General features: G+C 56.4%; 1 protein-coding gene across 1 annotated transcript in view; it reads left to right on the top strand.

Moving 5' to 3' along the window:
* LOC102463376 (uncharacterized) overlaps window positions 1-16916 on the top strand; it is a 48613-nt gene that overhangs the window by 18457 nt on the left and 13240 nt on the right. The window contains exons 7-11 of the mRNA XM_075913383.1: window positions 926-1055; window positions 6337-6411; window positions 7900-8026; window positions 8563-8676; window positions 9376-10656. Of these exons, the coding sequence (XP_075769498.1) occupies window positions 926-1055; window positions 6337-6411; window positions 7900-8026; window positions 8563-8676; window positions 9376-10656 (1727 nt within the window). The remainder of the gene's footprint in view (window positions 1-925; window positions 1056-6336; window positions 6412-7899; window positions 8027-8562; window positions 8677-9375; window positions 10657-16916) is intronic.

Raw genomic sequence — 16916 nt, 5'->3', positions numbered from 1 at the left:
AGCATAGTATTTCTGCAAGAAGCGCTGATTATTACATGAGATCGTCAGTCTTCTGACGGAAATTCAAGCAGCCAGTGTAGACTGCAGAAAAACTTGCCAGTCTAGACACAGCCCCGCTGTTTATGGCATAAACACAAAAATCCCTAGGAACTAAATCCCAGCGTTGGTGTCAACCTGTGGGCTGAGTGATCATGCAAAATAAACTTAATTAGACTTTATAAGGGGGGGGGGTCCCGTTAACTATATGGAGGGGGTTAAATACATTTTTATGAATACACTGTCTTTGCTGAAAATCCCCCGAGCTCTCAGAGCCTGCACTCCCTCCCCCTGCTCCCAAACTCACACCCCAGTCCCCTCCCCTTGCTCCTCCTCCTGCCCCCAAGTTCCCACTCCTGCCCCAGCCCAGATCCTGCCCCCAAACTCCCTCCCAGAGCCTGGGCGGGCGGTCTTGGACCCATTCTAGGCACCACCAAAAATTCTGCCAACCTGCCCCGTGGCTGGGAACCGCTTTTACGCGGGGTGGGGAGTCCTCGCCGCTGCCTCTGCTCCCGCTAGGACCCAGCAGGCGCGGGGGGGAGCGATCGCTGGCTCCGGCCCGGCCGCAGGAAGCGACTCGCCGCCGCTGCTCGCGGGGACTCTGGGGCCAGGCTCCGGGCCGGATCCCCGAGCCCCGGCGGGGGCTGCTGCGGGGCCCCGGAGCCCGGGCTGCAGCCGGGAGGGGGAATCTCCGGCCGGGCCAGTCCCGCTGCTCCCTCCCCAGGAGCCTCTCCCCGGGCAGCGCCCCCAGCCCGGCCAGGCCCTGCCCGGCCCAGCCCCTGCCCCAGGGCGGGCAGCGCTTGGGGGGCAGGTAAGAGAGACCCCCCGGGAGCGGCGCCCCGGTGCCCCCGGGCTGCAGGGGGAGGGGTTGGCCCCGGGCTGCTCCCAGCCTGCGGGGACTTGAGCTGCCTTGGCTGAGTGGGGGGTTATCAGTCCCCGCTGGATTAAAACCTGCCGGGCCCCTAAAGCAGAGCTGGGCAATCATTTTGGATGGGGGGGGCGCCCCCTCTAAGATTTTGGTGCGTGATCTAGGGCTGGACTTTTCATTGGAGGGGGTGTAGGGTCTGGGAGGGAGGCTGGGGGCAGAAGGGAGCTGGGGTAGGGGACTGGGGTGCAGGAGGGGGTGCGGGGTCTGAGGGGGAGGTTGGGGCAGGAGGGGGTTGCGACCTGGGGCAGGGGACTGGGGTGCGCGTCCAGGAGGGGTGCAGGAGAGGATTCTGGCCTGGGGGAGGGGTGTGTGGGGGGGTGCAGGGTCTGGGAGGGGAATGTGATCTGGATGAAGGGGGTGCAGAGGGTTTGGTTGGTAACTTGGGGGAAGGGAGCTGGGGGGTAGGAGAGGATTCTGGCCTGGGGGAGGGGTGTGGGAGGGGGTGCAGGGTCTGGGAGGGGAATGTGACCTGGATGAAGGGGGTGCAGAGGGTTTAGGTGGTAACCTGGGGGGAGGGAGCTGGGGGACAGGAGAGGATTCTGGCCTGGGGGAGGGGTGCAAGGTCTGGGAGGGAGTTGTGACTCGGGGGCAGAGGGTTTGATTGATAACCTGGGGCAGGAGGGGGTGGGTGCGGGAGCAGCCTGGGAGCTAGTCATAGACCCAGGCTGATCAAAACAGCTGGCTGCTCCCATGTGGTGCTGGCCCCGCCCCCAGCAAAATCTCTCCGCTCCCATTGACCGGAAACTGGCCAATGGGAACAGAGAGATTTTGCTGGGGAGGAGGAGCCGCGAATGAAGCGTCCCCCTTTTCCTGCCTCTTGCCTCGCCCAGGAGCAGAGAACCACAGGGAGCAGCCAGCTGCTTAAATTGGCATGGGGCTGCTTTGCGCCTGAGGGTCCTGGCCCAAAGGATCTAGCAGCATGGTAGGTCGGATGCGGCCCATCTTGCCCACCCCGTCCTAAAGTGTGGGAAGTTTCAGAGGCCCCATAGCAATAGCCAAAAAAGAGGGTATTCTAACAAAGGACTATGAAAATAGAAATAAAAAAGTTTTATATTTGCATCTAGACTGCTACACAGGTGAAGATGTAGGGGGGGGAAAAAGTATTTTTTTTTGTATTTAGAGGCCCCTCATAACCCGAGGCCCAACACTGGGCCTTACTAAGCTTGTGCATAAATCCAGCGCTCTTTGCCTTTTGCTGGCAGGGGGGTCCTTTTGCCCCACTGGAGTGTTCCCATCCTTGCTCGCAGCTGGAAAGTCCGCGTGCATGGCAGCATTGTCAGCTCTCAGGACTGGGCCGTGGTGCGCCTTCATGAGCATGATTCATGGGCGGTCGGTAATGTAGGCAAGGGAAGGCCCAGCCTGGCCGCTGGGAGGGATGGGGCCCTGGTGCAGCAGCCCCATTTCTCCACGTGGCCAGGAAGGATCAGGCTGGAGGGGGGCGGGGCTTCGCTCTAGGGTCGGAGCCGTGGATGGAAGAGCAGGACTGGGTTTTGCATAAGAACATAAGAGCGGCCAGACTGGGTCAAACCAAAAGTCCATCTAGCCCAGGGTCCTATCTGCCGACAGTGGCCAATACCAGATGCCCCAGAGGGAGGGATCACAATAGGTAATCCTCATGTGATCCCTCCCTTGTCTCCCACTTCCAGAGAAATAGAGGCTAGGGACACCATTCCTACCCATCCTGGCTAATAGCCATTGATGGACCTAACCTCCATGAATCTATCTAGCTCTTTTTTGAACCCTGTTAAAGTTCTGGCCTTCACCGCATCCTCTGGCAAGGAGTTCCACAGGTTGACTGTGCGCTGAGTGAAGAAAAACTTCCTGTTGTTTGTTTTAAACCTGCTGCCTATTCATTTCATTTGGTGACCCCTAGTTCTTATATTGTGGGAATAAGTAAACAACTTTTCCCTTCCCTAGCTGGGCTCCCATCTGCCGCCCATGGCGTGATTATTTCCTTCAAACCCCTGCCCTGGCTTCTCATTTCAGCCTTTGTTCCGGAAGAAAGAGTAAGTTGCTACTAGCCCTAGTAGAAAAAGCTTTAACATGTGACCCCCTCAAGCAGTGATGGGCAACTGAGGCTAATGACCAGTATTCCCAGTAAGCTAAGCGCTCAGGTGGCTGTCCAGGTGCTGCTCGGCTGATTAGCAGAGCACGCACAGCCATCAGCATGTGTTTTGATGAGTGGTGCACATCCACATGCGTTTTGGCGCATGTAACAAAATTTATTCTGCGCACTAGTGGAAAAAAATTGGAACATCGCCAGCGAGGGGGCTGCATGAGTGGCCTGCCCATCTTCGCAGTGGGGGCACAAGAGAGGTGTAACCAAGACGGTCTCCTGGAACAGGGCAGTTTTGCTCACTGCACGTGTGTACCTAGAATTTGCGGGAGGTGCGGACGGAAAGCGCACGGCTTTAGCGGTCGATGCTGTGTGCAGTCAGCACACGCCTCACATCGTGCCCTGGCTTTATGGGTGTGTCACTTAGTGGCAAGAAAAACCCGACGCCAACGGAAACCAGCAGAATCCAGCCACTCCGCACGTGGGCAACAGTAACGAAAGTTCTTGTGGGCCAGCCATTGAACCCTGATGGGCTGCCCGCAGGCCAGTTGCCCATCACGGCCCTCTAGGCTCGAAGAGCAGAAAGCAACCACAAAGACCAGCACGTGTGTCCCTTTTACACAGTCTCACCATCTGAAAGCCCATCGTGTGCTGTTGGGGAGCCTGGCTCATGATTTTCGAAGACGTCGGGTTGGCAGGACAGGCTGTAGCAAAGTCCCTGTGCGTAAAAGATCTGGAGCTGGTGTAGACAAAATCAATGGAGCTGAGGTGGAGTCACACCAGCTAGGGAGCTGGCTCGAAAAGTTTGTACCAGCAGGTCGAGCTGATTGTAGAGTACTGGGCTGTACTGTCTTCTTCCGAGGCTGCACATGCCAGATGAATAAACCACACGGGAAAATGTCCTACTTGCTTGAATTAGCAGAGTGGGAGGCTGGGGGAGTAGGTCCGATGGGGCTGGGAGGTGGGGAGAATTGAGGCCAATGGGGCTGAGAGGTGGGGGGGAGGCAGGTGATTGGTGCCAATGGGGCTGAGAGGTGGGGGTAGGGGATTGGGGCCAATGGGGCTGAGAGGTGGGGGGTAGGGGATTGGGGCCAATGGAGATGGGGGATTGGGGCCAATGGGGCTGAGAGGTGGGGGGGGCAGGCGATTGGGGCCAATGGGGCTGAGAGGTGGGGGGTAGGGGATTGGGGCCAATGGAGATGGGGGATTGGGGCCAATGGGGCTGAGAGGTGGGGGGGCAGGCGATTGGGGCCAATGGGGCTGAGAGGTGGGGGGTAGGGGATTGGGGCCAATGGGGCTGAGAGGTGGGGGGTAGGGGATTGGGGCCAATGGAGATGGGGGATTGGGGCCAATGGGGCTGAGAGGTGGGGGGTAGGGGATTGGGGCCAATGGGGCTGAGAGGTGGGGGGTAGGGGATTGGGGCCAATGGAGATGGGGGATTGGGGCCAATGGGGCTGAGAGGTGGGGGGGGCAGGCGATTGGGGCCAATGGGGCTGAGAGGTGGGGGGTAGGGGATTTGGGCCAATGGGGCTGAGAGGTGGGGGGTAGGGGATTTGGGCCAATGGGGCTGAGAGGTGGGGGGGCAGGCGATTGGTGCCAATGGGGCTGAGAGGTGGGGGGTAGGGGATTGGGGCCAATGGGGCTGAGAGGTGGGGGGTAGGGGATTGGGGCCAATGGAGATGGGGGATTGGGGCCAATGGGGCTGAGAGGTGGGGGGGGCAGGCGATTGGTGCCAATGGGGCTGAGAGGTGGGGGGTAGGGGATTGGGGCCAATGGGGCTGAGAGGTGGGGGGTAGGGGATTGGGGCCAATGGAGATGGGGGATTGGGGCCAATGGGGCTGGGAGGTGGGGGGTAGGGGATTTGGGCCAATGGAGATGGGGGATTGGGGCCAATGGGGCTGAGAGGTAGGGGGTAGGGGATTGGGGCCAATGGGGCTGAGAGGTGGGGGGTAGGGGATTGGGGCCAATGGGGCTGGGAGGTGGGGGGTAGGGGATTGGGGCCAATGGAGATGGGGGATTGGGGCCAATGGGGCTGGGAGGTGGGGGGTAGGGGATTGGGGCCAATGGGGCTGAGAGGTGGGGGGTAGGGGATTTGGGCCAATGGAGATGGGGGATTGGGGCCAATGGGGCTGGGAGGTGGGGGGTAGGGGATTGGGGCCAATGGGGCTGGGAGGTGGGGGGTAGGGGATTGGGGCCAATGGAGATGGGGGATTGGGGCCAATGGGGCTGAGAGGTGGGGGGTAGGGGATTGGGGCCAATGGGGCTGAGAGGTGGGGGGTAGGGGATTGGGGCCAATGGAGATGGGGGATTGGGGCCAATGGGGCTGGGAGGTGGGGGGTAGGGGATTGGGGCCAATGGGGCTGAGAGGTGGGGGGTAGGGGATTGGGGCCAATGGGGCTGAGAGGTAGGGGGTAGGGGATTGGGGCCAATGGAGATGGGGGATTGGGGCCAATGGGGCTGGGAGGTGGGGGGTAGGGGATTGGGGCCAATGGAGATGGGGGATTGGGGCCAATGGGGCTGAGAGGTGGGGGGTAGGGGATTGGGGCCAATGGAGATGGGGGATTGGGGCCAATGGGGCTGGGAGGTGGGGGGTAGGGGATTGGGGCCAATGGGGCTGAGAGGTGGGGGGTAGGGGATTGGGGCCAATGGGGCTGAGAGGTAGGGGGTAGGGGATTGGGGCCAATGGAGATGGGGGATTGGGGCCAATGGGGCTGGGAGGTGGGGGGTAGGGGATTGGGGCCAATGGAGATGGGGGATTGGGGCCAATGGGGCTGGGAGGTGGGGGGCAGGCGATTGGTGCCAATGGGGCTGGGAGGTGGGGGGTAGGGGATTGGGGCCAATGGAGATGGGGGATTGGGGCCAATGGGGCTGGGAGGTGGGGGGATTGAGTCCAAGGGGGCTGGGGGATTGACCCTGCCTACACTGCCAGAGGGTGTGTGTGTGTGGAATCCCTATAAAAAAGGACCTATAGACTCTGCTCTTTCCTGATGTTTGTTACAGACACTCGGCAGCAGATTTAAAACTGTCTCGGTGGGTTTAGCCCTGGTCAGAGGGGCCGGGCCTGCGCTGGGGTAAAGCGACCCAGCGTCTTCCCAGCATTGCAGAGTCTGTAAGGAAGGATGGTTTAGACAGTGCTGGGTCCTGCCGTGGGGGCAAGGGGACTGGATTCGACGGCCCCTCGAGGTCCCTTCCAGTCCTGCTATTCCAGGACTCTAGGATTCTAAGAAGGGAAGGGGCCCCGGGTCACGGGACGAGGGTGTGAAAGAGACGAAAGCCCCTTCTGAGACTTCCCCGGCCGCTCTTCTCGCCCCACCAGGCTGCCAAGCAAAGACCACGCGCTGCTCCAGATCCGGACCAGGGACAGGAAATGGCTGGAGAGGAACCTGTTCCGGTAAAGGGGTTGGAAGAGAGGCCCCGGCTGAAGGGGCAGGGTAGGGAAACTCACGTGCCGAGGGAGCGCAGGGGAGAGTCTCTCACTGACCCGCTGGAGCTGCTCGGCTTTGGGGGCGCAAAGTTGCCATCGGGAGAGGGCGGAAGTTCCCTCCTGTTGCTAGAATAAGGCTGGGGACATGGACCAGGCTCCCAGTGCCGGAGCCTGAAACTTCAGCCCACAGGGAGGTCCAGGGGAGATGGCCCAGTCCTAAATGCCAACTCCTTGGATGCTCCGGGGCTGGAGCCCCCCATGCTGGGGAACTCCTCCCCTCTGTGCCCCCCCCCCAGTGCCTCCCACTTGCTGTGGTCAGCTGTTCAGTGGCATGCAGGAGATGCAGGGAGGGAGAGGAGAAGGGGTGGGGCAAGAAGAGGCAGGGGAGAGCTGAGAGGTGGAGGGCAGAGGATTGAGGCCGATGGGGGATTGGGGCCAATGGGGCTGAGAGGTGGAGGGCAGGGGATTGAGGCCAATGGAGATGGGGGATTGGGGCCGGAGTGGCGGTTTGGAGGAGGAGTAGGGGCAGGAAGAGGTGGGAGAGGGGCAGAGCGGGGTCAGGAAGAGGCGGGACAGGAAGTGGGGGCAAGAAGAGGTGGGGGAGGGACAGAGCAGGGACAGGAGTGGGGGCAAGAAGAGGTGGGGATGGGGCAAAGCAGGCCTGGGAAGAGGAGGGGCAGGAAGTGTGGCGGGGCGGGGGTTAAGCATGTAAAGGGTTAACCAGTTACCCGGTAATGATCAGCCTTCCCAGCATGCTTACCCCGGTAACTGGTTAACCGGCAGCTTGGAGCAGCCCATGGTGCGGCGTGGCGGGCTTGGCCCGTCCGGAGGCAGCAGCCCAGGTCAGGCTGGAGCAGCCTTCACCCACCCCCTGCTGTGGGCAGGGGGCTGTTCTGGCCCGGCTGGGCCCACCACATCACGCCGTGGGCGGGGGCTTCTCCAGCTGGGCCCCCCCGCAGTGGGACATGGGAGAGGAGGGGCTGCTCCGGGGTTAACCATAGCGTTCAGCCAGCTAACTTTTTACGCGGGAAGTCACATCCCTAGTGGGGGCGGGGCTGGAGCAGAGCAGGGGCGGAGCATCCCCTGGGAACCCAGAGAATCGGTGCTGAGTCACTTGCCACATACCCGTGTCTGAGGAAAGGTGAGGGCCGGGGTTTCTCTCTCCCTGGACTCTTTCGGGGGGGGCGGGGTTTCTCTCTCCCTGGACTCTTTCGGGGGCCACTGTCTCCTGACACCCTTTGGCTAGTTGGATGGGGATGAACGGGATGGCCCCTGCCTCCTTCCCTCGGCTGGGAGGGACGAGGCCTCCCCACTCCGAGCCGGGTGGGGGGTGGGATTATCCTATGCTGCCCCCTCCCACCCCCGAGCTTCCTTTGTATTGGCCATCCTCCCCCGTGATGCCTGGGACGGTGGCTGGGGCCGCAGGCAGTGGGTGAGGGACTCTTGTTGTTGCAGATGCGGGTGACCTTCGAGGAGGTGGCTGTGTATTTCACCCAGGGGCAGGGGGCGCTGCTGGGCCCCGCTCAGAGAGCCCTCTACAGGGACGTCATGCAGGAGAACTACGAGGCGGTGGCCTCGCTGGGTAAGGGCGTCCTGTCCTATTAAAACCACCAGATCTGTGAGGCGCCCAGTTTCCGCTCAGATTTTTTTTTTTCCAAGCCACCCTAGATTTTAGGAGCACGGGCTGCAGATCCAGTGGGAGGGAGACTTCCAACACCACACCCCTCCCGTGGGCTGGTGGAGGCAGAAACCCAATGGAGGTGCTCGGTTGACCCTGCCCCCACAACTTTCAAGGGTGCGGGAGCTTGTATTTGCCTTCCTGAGTTATATCTCCCGGCCTCCCTTCCTTCCTGGGACAGGACTCGGGGCTCAGCCGGTTTAGAAATAGGCAGCGGCTCAGTGCCACAGCTGTGACTGCGTCAGCAAGTCCCCCAGCGCGCATAGATCCTGGGAGGGGTGGGGCGGGTTGCCACACTTACCCTCCCCCCAACATCAGTCTATCCTATCAAGGTTCAAAGACACAGATAGATGCCAGGGCAGCGTGGGACCACTGAGAATTAAAAATCAATTCCCGTTGCATGATGCACAGTGACATAGCTGATTACGTCCCATCTACAGGGTTTCCGGTTCCCAAGCCTGAGCTGATCGCCCAGCTGGAGCGAGGGGACGAGCCCTGGGTGCTGGATCTCCAGGTCTGTGAAGAAAGGGGGATCCCGAGAGGTGCCCCACCAGGTGAGGGATCAGTGAAACTGACAAACTAGCCATGGAGGGAAGGGAAAAGTGGGGACTTTCAACCCTCCCTGCCCCCCAGTTCTGCCTCACTCCCCCCAGGTCCAGGCTGCCACTAGCAGAGGTCACACCCTCCTGGGCAGGTGTCACTCACAGCTCGCCCCACTCCCCCGTCGGGCTGACAGCTGGCAGGGACTTCCTCCCTGACTTAGTTTCCCCCCCACCTGTTGGTTTTGAGCTGGGATATGACGGCAGCATGGAATTTCTCAGCTTCTCCTCCGGTAATTGAAAGGATATCTAAAAGGGTGTCACAGGGAGGAGCGGGGGAAAATTGTTCTCCTTGGCCTCTGAGGATGGGACAAGAAGCAATGGGCTTAAACTGCAGCAAAGGAGGTTTAGGTTGGACATTAGGAAAAACTTCCTGACTGTCACGGTGGTGAAACACCGGAATAAATTGCCTAGGGAGGTTGTGGAAACTCCATCAGTGGAGATATTTAAGAGCAGGTTGGACAGACACCCGGGATCTAGACAGTGGTTGGTCCTGCTGTGAGGGCAGGGGACTGGACTTGATGACCTCTCGAGGTCCCTTCTGGTTCTAATGTTCTATGATCGTACGACTGTGTTGTTAGCCCTCTGTGCTGTTCTCCTGTCTGTTCTCTCTGGCGCTGGGAATAATGCCTATCTGGATTCTCTCTCTCTCAGCAGGGGATGGGTTGGGGAGTGAATGCACTGAGGACAACCCCCATCAGGAAAATCCTGAGAAAGCAGAACCACGTGGGACATTATTGGACAGATCTGAAGGGACTTTTTCCCAGAGTCACGAGCAGCAAAAAGCCTGGGGACGTGAGCTCAGATCAGAGAGGCAGCTAGGACCCCACCCAGGGTTGTCAGTGGGTAAATCCACCAATCCTACAGGAATTTGTAGAGACCCCAAAGAAACCAGAGCCCAGCGGAGAGCCCCACCAGGAAGGCGAGAAAACACCTGCACTGAGTGTGGGAAAAGCTTCAATCGGAGGTCAAACCTTATTTCCCATCAGAGACTCCACACTGGAGACAGGCCTTTTACATGCCCTGAGTGTGGGAGAAGTTTTAATCAGCGAGAACACTTTGTTAGGCATCAGAGGCTCCACACGGGAGAAAAGCCCTATAAATGCCTGGACTGTGGGAAAAGTTTCATTCAGAGCTCGCATCTCATTCGACACCAAAGAGTCCACACGGGAGAGCGGCCGTATATGTGCCCGGAGTGTAGGAAAATGTTTCGGGACGGCTCAGCCTTTATTAACCATCAGAGAATCCACACGGGTGTTAAACCCCATAAGTGCCTGGACTGTGGGAAAAGCTTCATTCAGAGCTCCCAGCTTATTACACACCAAAGAGTCCACACGGGAGAGCGACCCTACAAGTGCCCGGAGTGCGGGAAAATGTTTGCCGACGGTTCAGTTCTTATTAACCATCGGAGAATCCACACAGGAGTTAAACCCCATAAGTGCCTTGACTGTGGGAAAAGCTTCAGTCGCAGGTCCTCCCTCGTTAGACATCAGAGGACCCACACAGGCGAGAAACCCTTTGTCTGTGAGTGCGGGAAAAAGTTCAGTGACAGTTCAGCCCTTATTGTGCATCAGAGACTCCACACGGGGGATAAACCCTTTAAATGCTCTGACTGTGGGAAAAGTTTCATTCTAGTCTCCCGGCTCCAAGCACATCAGAGAATCCACACAGGCGAGAACCCCTGTAAATGTCTCGAATGCGGGAAGAAGTTCAGTGACAACGCAAACCTTATCACGCATCAGGTTACCCACACGGGAGAGCGCCCCTATAAATGCCTGGACTGTGGGAAAAGTTTCAGTCACAGCTCAGATCTCATTAGACATCAGAGAACCCACACAGGAGAGAGACCGTATACATGCCCGGACTGTGGGAAAAGTTTCAGTCAGAACTCAAATCTTATCATACACCAAAAACTGCACAAAGGAAAGAAACCTTGATTGTGGTGGATCTTTCAGTTGAGGCTTTGACCATACTATGCATCAGCAAATCCATACAGGGAAGACACCTCTTAAATGTTCTCAGAGTGGAAATGATTCCCGTGAAGCGAACAGCATAGTAGATCGCAGAGATCCCAGGCTACGTCTAGACTGCAGGCTTCTTTTGGAAGAAGCTTTTCCGGAAGAGATCTTCTGCAAAAACTTCTTCCAAAACAGAGCGTCTGCACGGCAAAAGTGCATCAAAAAAGCGATCTGCTTTTTCGAAAGACAGCGTCCACACTGAATCGCATTTAAGCTGTGATTACCATGGACGGCGTGACCACCAGGGCACCTGTGCTTTTTCCTCTTCCGAAAGAACTCCCTCTTCCCTGTCCACACACGCCTTTTTCCAAAAGAGCTCTTTCGGAAAAAGGCTTCTTCCTCGTAGAAAGTGGTTTACCAATGTTGGACAAACCCCGCTGTTCTTCCAATTTTTTCCCCCAAAAGAATGCAATTGTAGTGTGGACGTAAGTAAAGTTTTTTCGGAAAAAATGGCCGTTTAAAAAACAAAACAAAACTCTTCAGTGTAGACATACCCCCATACAGGAGACAAATTCTCTTAATACCTTTAAAAAGCAGTGGCGCAGCGTCTGGGACTGGGTGCGAGCCGGGATAGCTGATTCCTGGCTCGTGCCTGGTTCCCCCAGCTGCGCCTCTCCTTTTTAAATGTATTAAGAACCTGGTGGCTCTTAATACATTTAAAAAGCAGAGGCGCAGTGTCTGGAACCGGGCGCAAGCCAGGAATCAGCTGATTCCTGGCTTGCACCCAGTTTCCTTGCTATGTCTCTGCCACCCCTGCCCTTTGGGGGGGACAAGCTTTTAAGCGGCTCCCCCCAGCACCGGCTCCTGCTTCCTCACACCCCCCCCCCCCCTTGCTGCCTCTCTCTGATAGAGACAGCAAGGGGTGGGGTAAGTGAAGAGTCGAGTGACTACTTGACTACCTGATAAGCATATGCTTATCGGGTAGTTGACTAGTCTCTTATATCTCTATGGAGCATCAGCACGGGCTCTCCAGTTGCTGGGGGGTGCAGCCTTGAGCCTCAGCGATCAGATCCGGGCAAGCCAGAAGCTACATCTGGCCTCTGGGCCTTAGGTTCCCCACCCCTGTTTTATAGGATCTGTTTCTTAGTTCCAGCATGCATTAGTGGCCTTTGGCTCTCAGGGATATGTGCCTGGAACATGAACATCTTTTTTCCTATGCAAAGGTGGTTTTAAAATATTTTTATCCTCAATTGGAGAGGTGGCGGGGGAGGAAAAAGAAAAATTCACTTTCTGTTCTCTTTCAGGAGAACTAAAATGGAATTCCTCAGCTTCCTCTACTAGGTTCTTGTCAATTCCATATTCTCCCTGCAGTGGGAAGGTGAAATTGACCTGGTTTCTCACGTAGGCTGTGGACTATGTATTATCCAACTTTTTAAACACCCAAATGTCTTTTCAGGTTTTCTTGACTGTCTGCAAAGGTTATCCAGGGAGTAGCAGCTCATTTTGGCCACTTTTAGAAACTGAAAAAGGACAGTGTAGAGGCTGGAGGAGTTGTAGCACGGTTTAATCTCCCAAACAACAGACACTCCTCCAAAATCATTGGAAGCAGCCTCTTTCCGGTGGCTGAAAAGAAATCGCCCTGGGAGAAGAACTTTCCAGGGCGATTTAGATGACGTATCATCAGATTGGGGGAGTGATATGCGAATGTGCCGGTTGTGTAAATAGTTCTCCTTGTGCAATTTGTGAGTTGTAACATTATTTCTTTTCTGGCTGGGCGGTAAGTCACGGTGAGTGCTGCCTTTTTAAACACAAAGATTTGGTCGGGAGTAGAACTGAACGGGACGGGACTGTGAAAATAGCCGCACCGAAATACCCCTCCACCCCCGAAACACTGTGCAAACAGCTACATTTGTTTAATTTGTCATTTGAGACGTGATCTCTTTCTAGTTGGGAGATCAGTCGCTCACGGCATCAACATCCCTGGCCTGATGTACACTTAAAAGTTAGGCCAATGAAGCTGTGGCAGTCGGGGATGTGAATTATCCACATGGAACTCAGAGCAATAACCAGCGTTCCCTCTAATTTTTTCCATCCCAGTGTGGAGTAAAGACTTGGGTTGCAGCTCATCTCTCTGGCAAACCTTGCCTGAGAGCTGGAACCTCCTGTCCAGCTGCCTACACCCTGGGCTCTGCGTGGATGTTTTCTCCCTCCCACCCCATTGCTTCAACACGCCTTCATCCAGAGCTCCACACCCAAGGCATGAACCTTCCGCTTTGCTGTCCAACTCTCTCTGGAGGGACGTGGCTGTTGTGAAGCACCCACAGACCCTTTGCACAGACTCCAGCCCCGTCCGTTTGCTTAACAGCTCCAGCACCAGAGAGCAGAGAGGCGACAGAAAACCACAGACACCTGGCTCGCAATGCCCTGCATTCAATTCTCTTTTTCCTTGCGGACCATCTGTATTCCTCCGGGCTTGATGCAAGCCAGGTAGCTTCTCCCTCTGGAGATCTTCTTCCTCATCTTGCTTTCTCTCCCCTACACTGACCTACGACCCTCCTGGCTCTGGCCCATCCTTTCTTGTCCCCCGATGTATGCGCTCTGCCTCCCAGCACCTGACTTTGGCTAACTTTCCAGAGCTCTAAACCAAAAACAGAACCCTTCCCACCAATCAGAGCAGGAAAAGTCTTTTCAACCGTTTTTTTAAATAAAATACCCCTTTTTAAAAACAATTACAAGTGTCCCCAATACCGACCGTTTTCAGACACACAAAAATTGTTTCTACCTTTGCAACGCAGGCGTCTCCCAGCCTCTGTGAATCAGTTGTTAAGAAGCCCCTTGTCCCTAGCCCTGGGAAGACACTGACCTCGCCCAGCAATTAGAAATCATAAATGATACAAAAAAACCCCTCCATTAACAGGATGATTTGGGGGATCAATTCTGTTGCATGAACAGGAGTGTTGTGAGCAAGACCTGAGAAAAGTCATTCTTCTGCTCTACTCGGCGCGGATTAGGCCTTGGAGTATTGCGTCCAGTTCTGGGCACCACATTTCAAGAACAATGTGGAGAAATTGGAGAAGGTCCAGAGAAGAGCAACAAGAATGATGAAAGGTCTAGAGAACATGAGCTAGGAGGGAAGACTGAAAGAACTGGGCTTGTTTAGTTTGGAAAGGAGAAGACTGAGAGGGGACATGAGAGCAGTTTTCAGGTATCTAACAGGGTGTCACAAGGAGGAGGGAGAAAAATTGTTCTCCTGGGCCTCTGAGGATAGAACAAGAAGCAAGGGGCTTAAATTGCAGCAAGGGAGGTTTAGGTTGGACATTAGGAAAAACTTCCTACCTGTCAGGGTGGTTAAACACTGGAATCAGTTGCTTAGGGAGGTTGTGGAATCTCTATCACTGGAGATATTTAAGAGTAGGTTAGATAGACATCTATCAGGGATGATCTAGACAGTACTGGGTCCTGCCATGAGGACAGAGGACTGGACTCAATGACCTCTTGAGGTCCCTTCCAGTTCTAGTGTTCTATGGTCCCCCAAATCATCAGGGCAGGTGAATGGGAAATGGCAGCCTGTGCTGGGGGCGTGGAGGCGCCTTGCACTGAACACGCACAGGGGATGGCACGTAAAGGAGAGGTGGAGGTGCTCCAAGGGCTGCCCTATAGACACGCCGTCTCCAGCATGCTGGGGGGAGGAGCAGCTGCGGCTTTGTGGTGCCTGTTCCAGGGCCGCCGCTGTCCTCCGAGGCCAGAGAGTGGGAAGGGTGAGGGCAGGACCGGAAGCAAGGAGTTGGGAAGCTCAAGCGGCATCTCCGCCAGCTGGGTGGGACATGGGGTTGAAAAGGGGGGGGCTGGAAGAGGAGGGCCCCCTCATGGCATCCCTGCCGGCACGGCGGGACGCTTAAAAGTGTAGCCAGTACCGGCCAAAAGGGAGGTGTAGGAGGAGGCAGCGAGAGGCGGACAGGCCAGATGGCTCAGATCCCTGTCGGCAACCAGCCTTCCCCAGCTAGTATTCTGAGGCCGGTGAAACGTACGCAAAGCAGGAGGTCGGGAGCGGCCCAGGGCAGGGCAATTGCATAAGCCCGTGGGTCGGTGAGTTTCGGGTAAATGCCCCACCAACCGGACAGGGGATTGGATCCGTGTCTGTACGGCTCAGGCCCGGGGCTCGGAGAGTAGGCAGGCCTGAGCCCCCTTACCTCCTCTACCCCTTGGCGGGGAGGTCTGTTGTCATAGAACATCCTACGGTGCATCAAGCCCAAGACTTGGTAGGTGGACACGCGGCTTGCGCGGGGCTGCGCAGTGACTTTGGCACGGATGGGATAGCCCGAGCCTGCTTAAGTGGACCAAGACCGTGGGGCATACTGGGAGGAGGGAGGTGAGGCGTGAGACGCACACGAGGTGTTGGGCCGCCAAGCCCCGGCTGCGGAGAAAATAAGCCCGATGGGCACAGTAAGGAACAAAGACCCGGTTCCCGAGTTGTCGTTTCCGTACTACTAAAACGGTTTTTGGACTCAACTCAGGCCTTGGTCCTTACACAGCCCCAGGGGATTTTCCTGTGGACAAAGCATTTCCCATCACAGAACCCCCAACTGGCGTTCAGACCTTATTGTGCTTGTCTCCGGCGTGGGAAAAGTTTCAGCCAATACTCCCACCTCACGATCCCGCTTCGATCCTAAAGCAGACTCCAGAATGATGCAGGTGAGTCCAGGGACAAGGGGTGTGTGTGTGTGTCTGTGTGTGTGAGAGAGAAGGGTCATGTGGTCCCCCAAACCCAAATACCAAAGTGTGGGGGGGAAGGATCATGGGGCTGGCAGCTGGCTAGCAGAGCTGTTTCATAAGTGACTAGAACTCCCCTGGGGTCCTGCGAAACTAAAGTAAGGGTTCTGTGAGAACCTGGCTTTCCCTCAACCTTTCAAAGAGACAGTCTATTTTTTTGGGGAGGGGGGAGTCTTTTTTTTTTTTTGCTCGACCAATTCTGGCACTTTTTTTGTTGTTGTTTTTGCACAAACAATTCAGGCAGGGCTTTTTTTTTTTTTTTTTTTTTTTTTTTTGGCTTGACAAATTTTACCCTGGCAATCCTAGAGGTTCCTGGAAATTCTTTTTAAGATGAAAAGGGTTCCGTGGCCAGATGAAATTGGGAAACACTGCTATGGATAATAGAATGCAGAAGATGGCGCTACCCCCAGGTGCATGGTGCATGCCTGGGTCCACCCGTGGGGAGCGGGCCCGCCCCCTTAGGGTGTGCAGGTCTGCCCCCAGGGCGCACGGCGCATGTGCGGTCTGGCTATGGCCGCTGGCGTGCAGCCCGGGGCCCGTCCCCGGGGTGCACGGTGGAAGCCCGGCCCAGTCCAGCCTGGCTGTTGCTGCTGGCGTGGGCGCTGGGCCGTGTAGGGCTCTGCGGCCGAGGGGGAAAGGGCGTTGCTGGCTGGCGCCATGGGGATGCGGGCGAGCCGGCGCTGCAGGACCTGGGCACACGGCACCTGATGGCAGCTGGAAGGGATGCCGTGCACCCCATACAGCTGCCATCAGGCACCCCCCCCCATCAATTGGCACCCTAGGCAGCTGCCCAGCTCGCCCATGTCTCCGTCCGGCCCTGGCGGGCTGCAATCCAGAACAATGCGGGTTGTGTTACTGCCTGGCAAATCCAGTAAATCTGTCAGCCTGAAATTTTCCTGTGTTAAAAAAATGACCAAACCCCCTACAATTTAGAATGAAAAGGAAAGTTGCAGCCCAAACAGGAAGCGCGATGCTAGAAACACAGATGTGATGGGTGACGTGTTCCCTGAGAGCCCAGCACTTGGGCAGCCACCCACGAGAGATTCAAAGGCTGCCCAGCTGAGTTAGCAAAGCATCCACAGCCTGGCTACGTCTAGACTGGCATGATTTTCCGGAAATGCTTTTAACGGAAAAGTTTTCCGTTAAAAGCATTTTTGGAAAAGCGCGTCTAGATTGGCAAGGATGCTTTTCTGCAAAAGCACTTTTTGTGGAAAAGCGTCCGTGGCCAATCTAAACACACTTTTGCGCAAAATAGCCCTGATCGCCATTTTCGCGATCGGGGCTTTTTTGCGCAAAACAAATCTCAGCTGTCTACACTGGCCCTTTTGCGCAAAAGGGACTTTTGCCCAAACGGGAGCAGCATAGTATTTCCACAAGAAGCACTGATTTCTTACAGTAGGAAGTCAGTGCTTTTGCGGAAATTCAAGCGGCCAGTGTAGACAGCTGGCAAGCTTTTCCGGAAAAATG

Source organism: Pelodiscus sinensis, chromosome 32 (genome assembly GCF_049634645.1).
Source record: "Pelodiscus sinensis isolate JC-2024 chromosome 32, ASM4963464v1, whole genome shotgun sequence".
Taxonomy (NCBI): Eukaryota; Metazoa; Chordata; order Testudines; family Trionychidae; genus Pelodiscus; species Pelodiscus sinensis.
The sequence above is the reverse complement of the archived record's forward strand: the minus strand, read 5'-3'. Positions and strand labels throughout refer to the sequence as shown.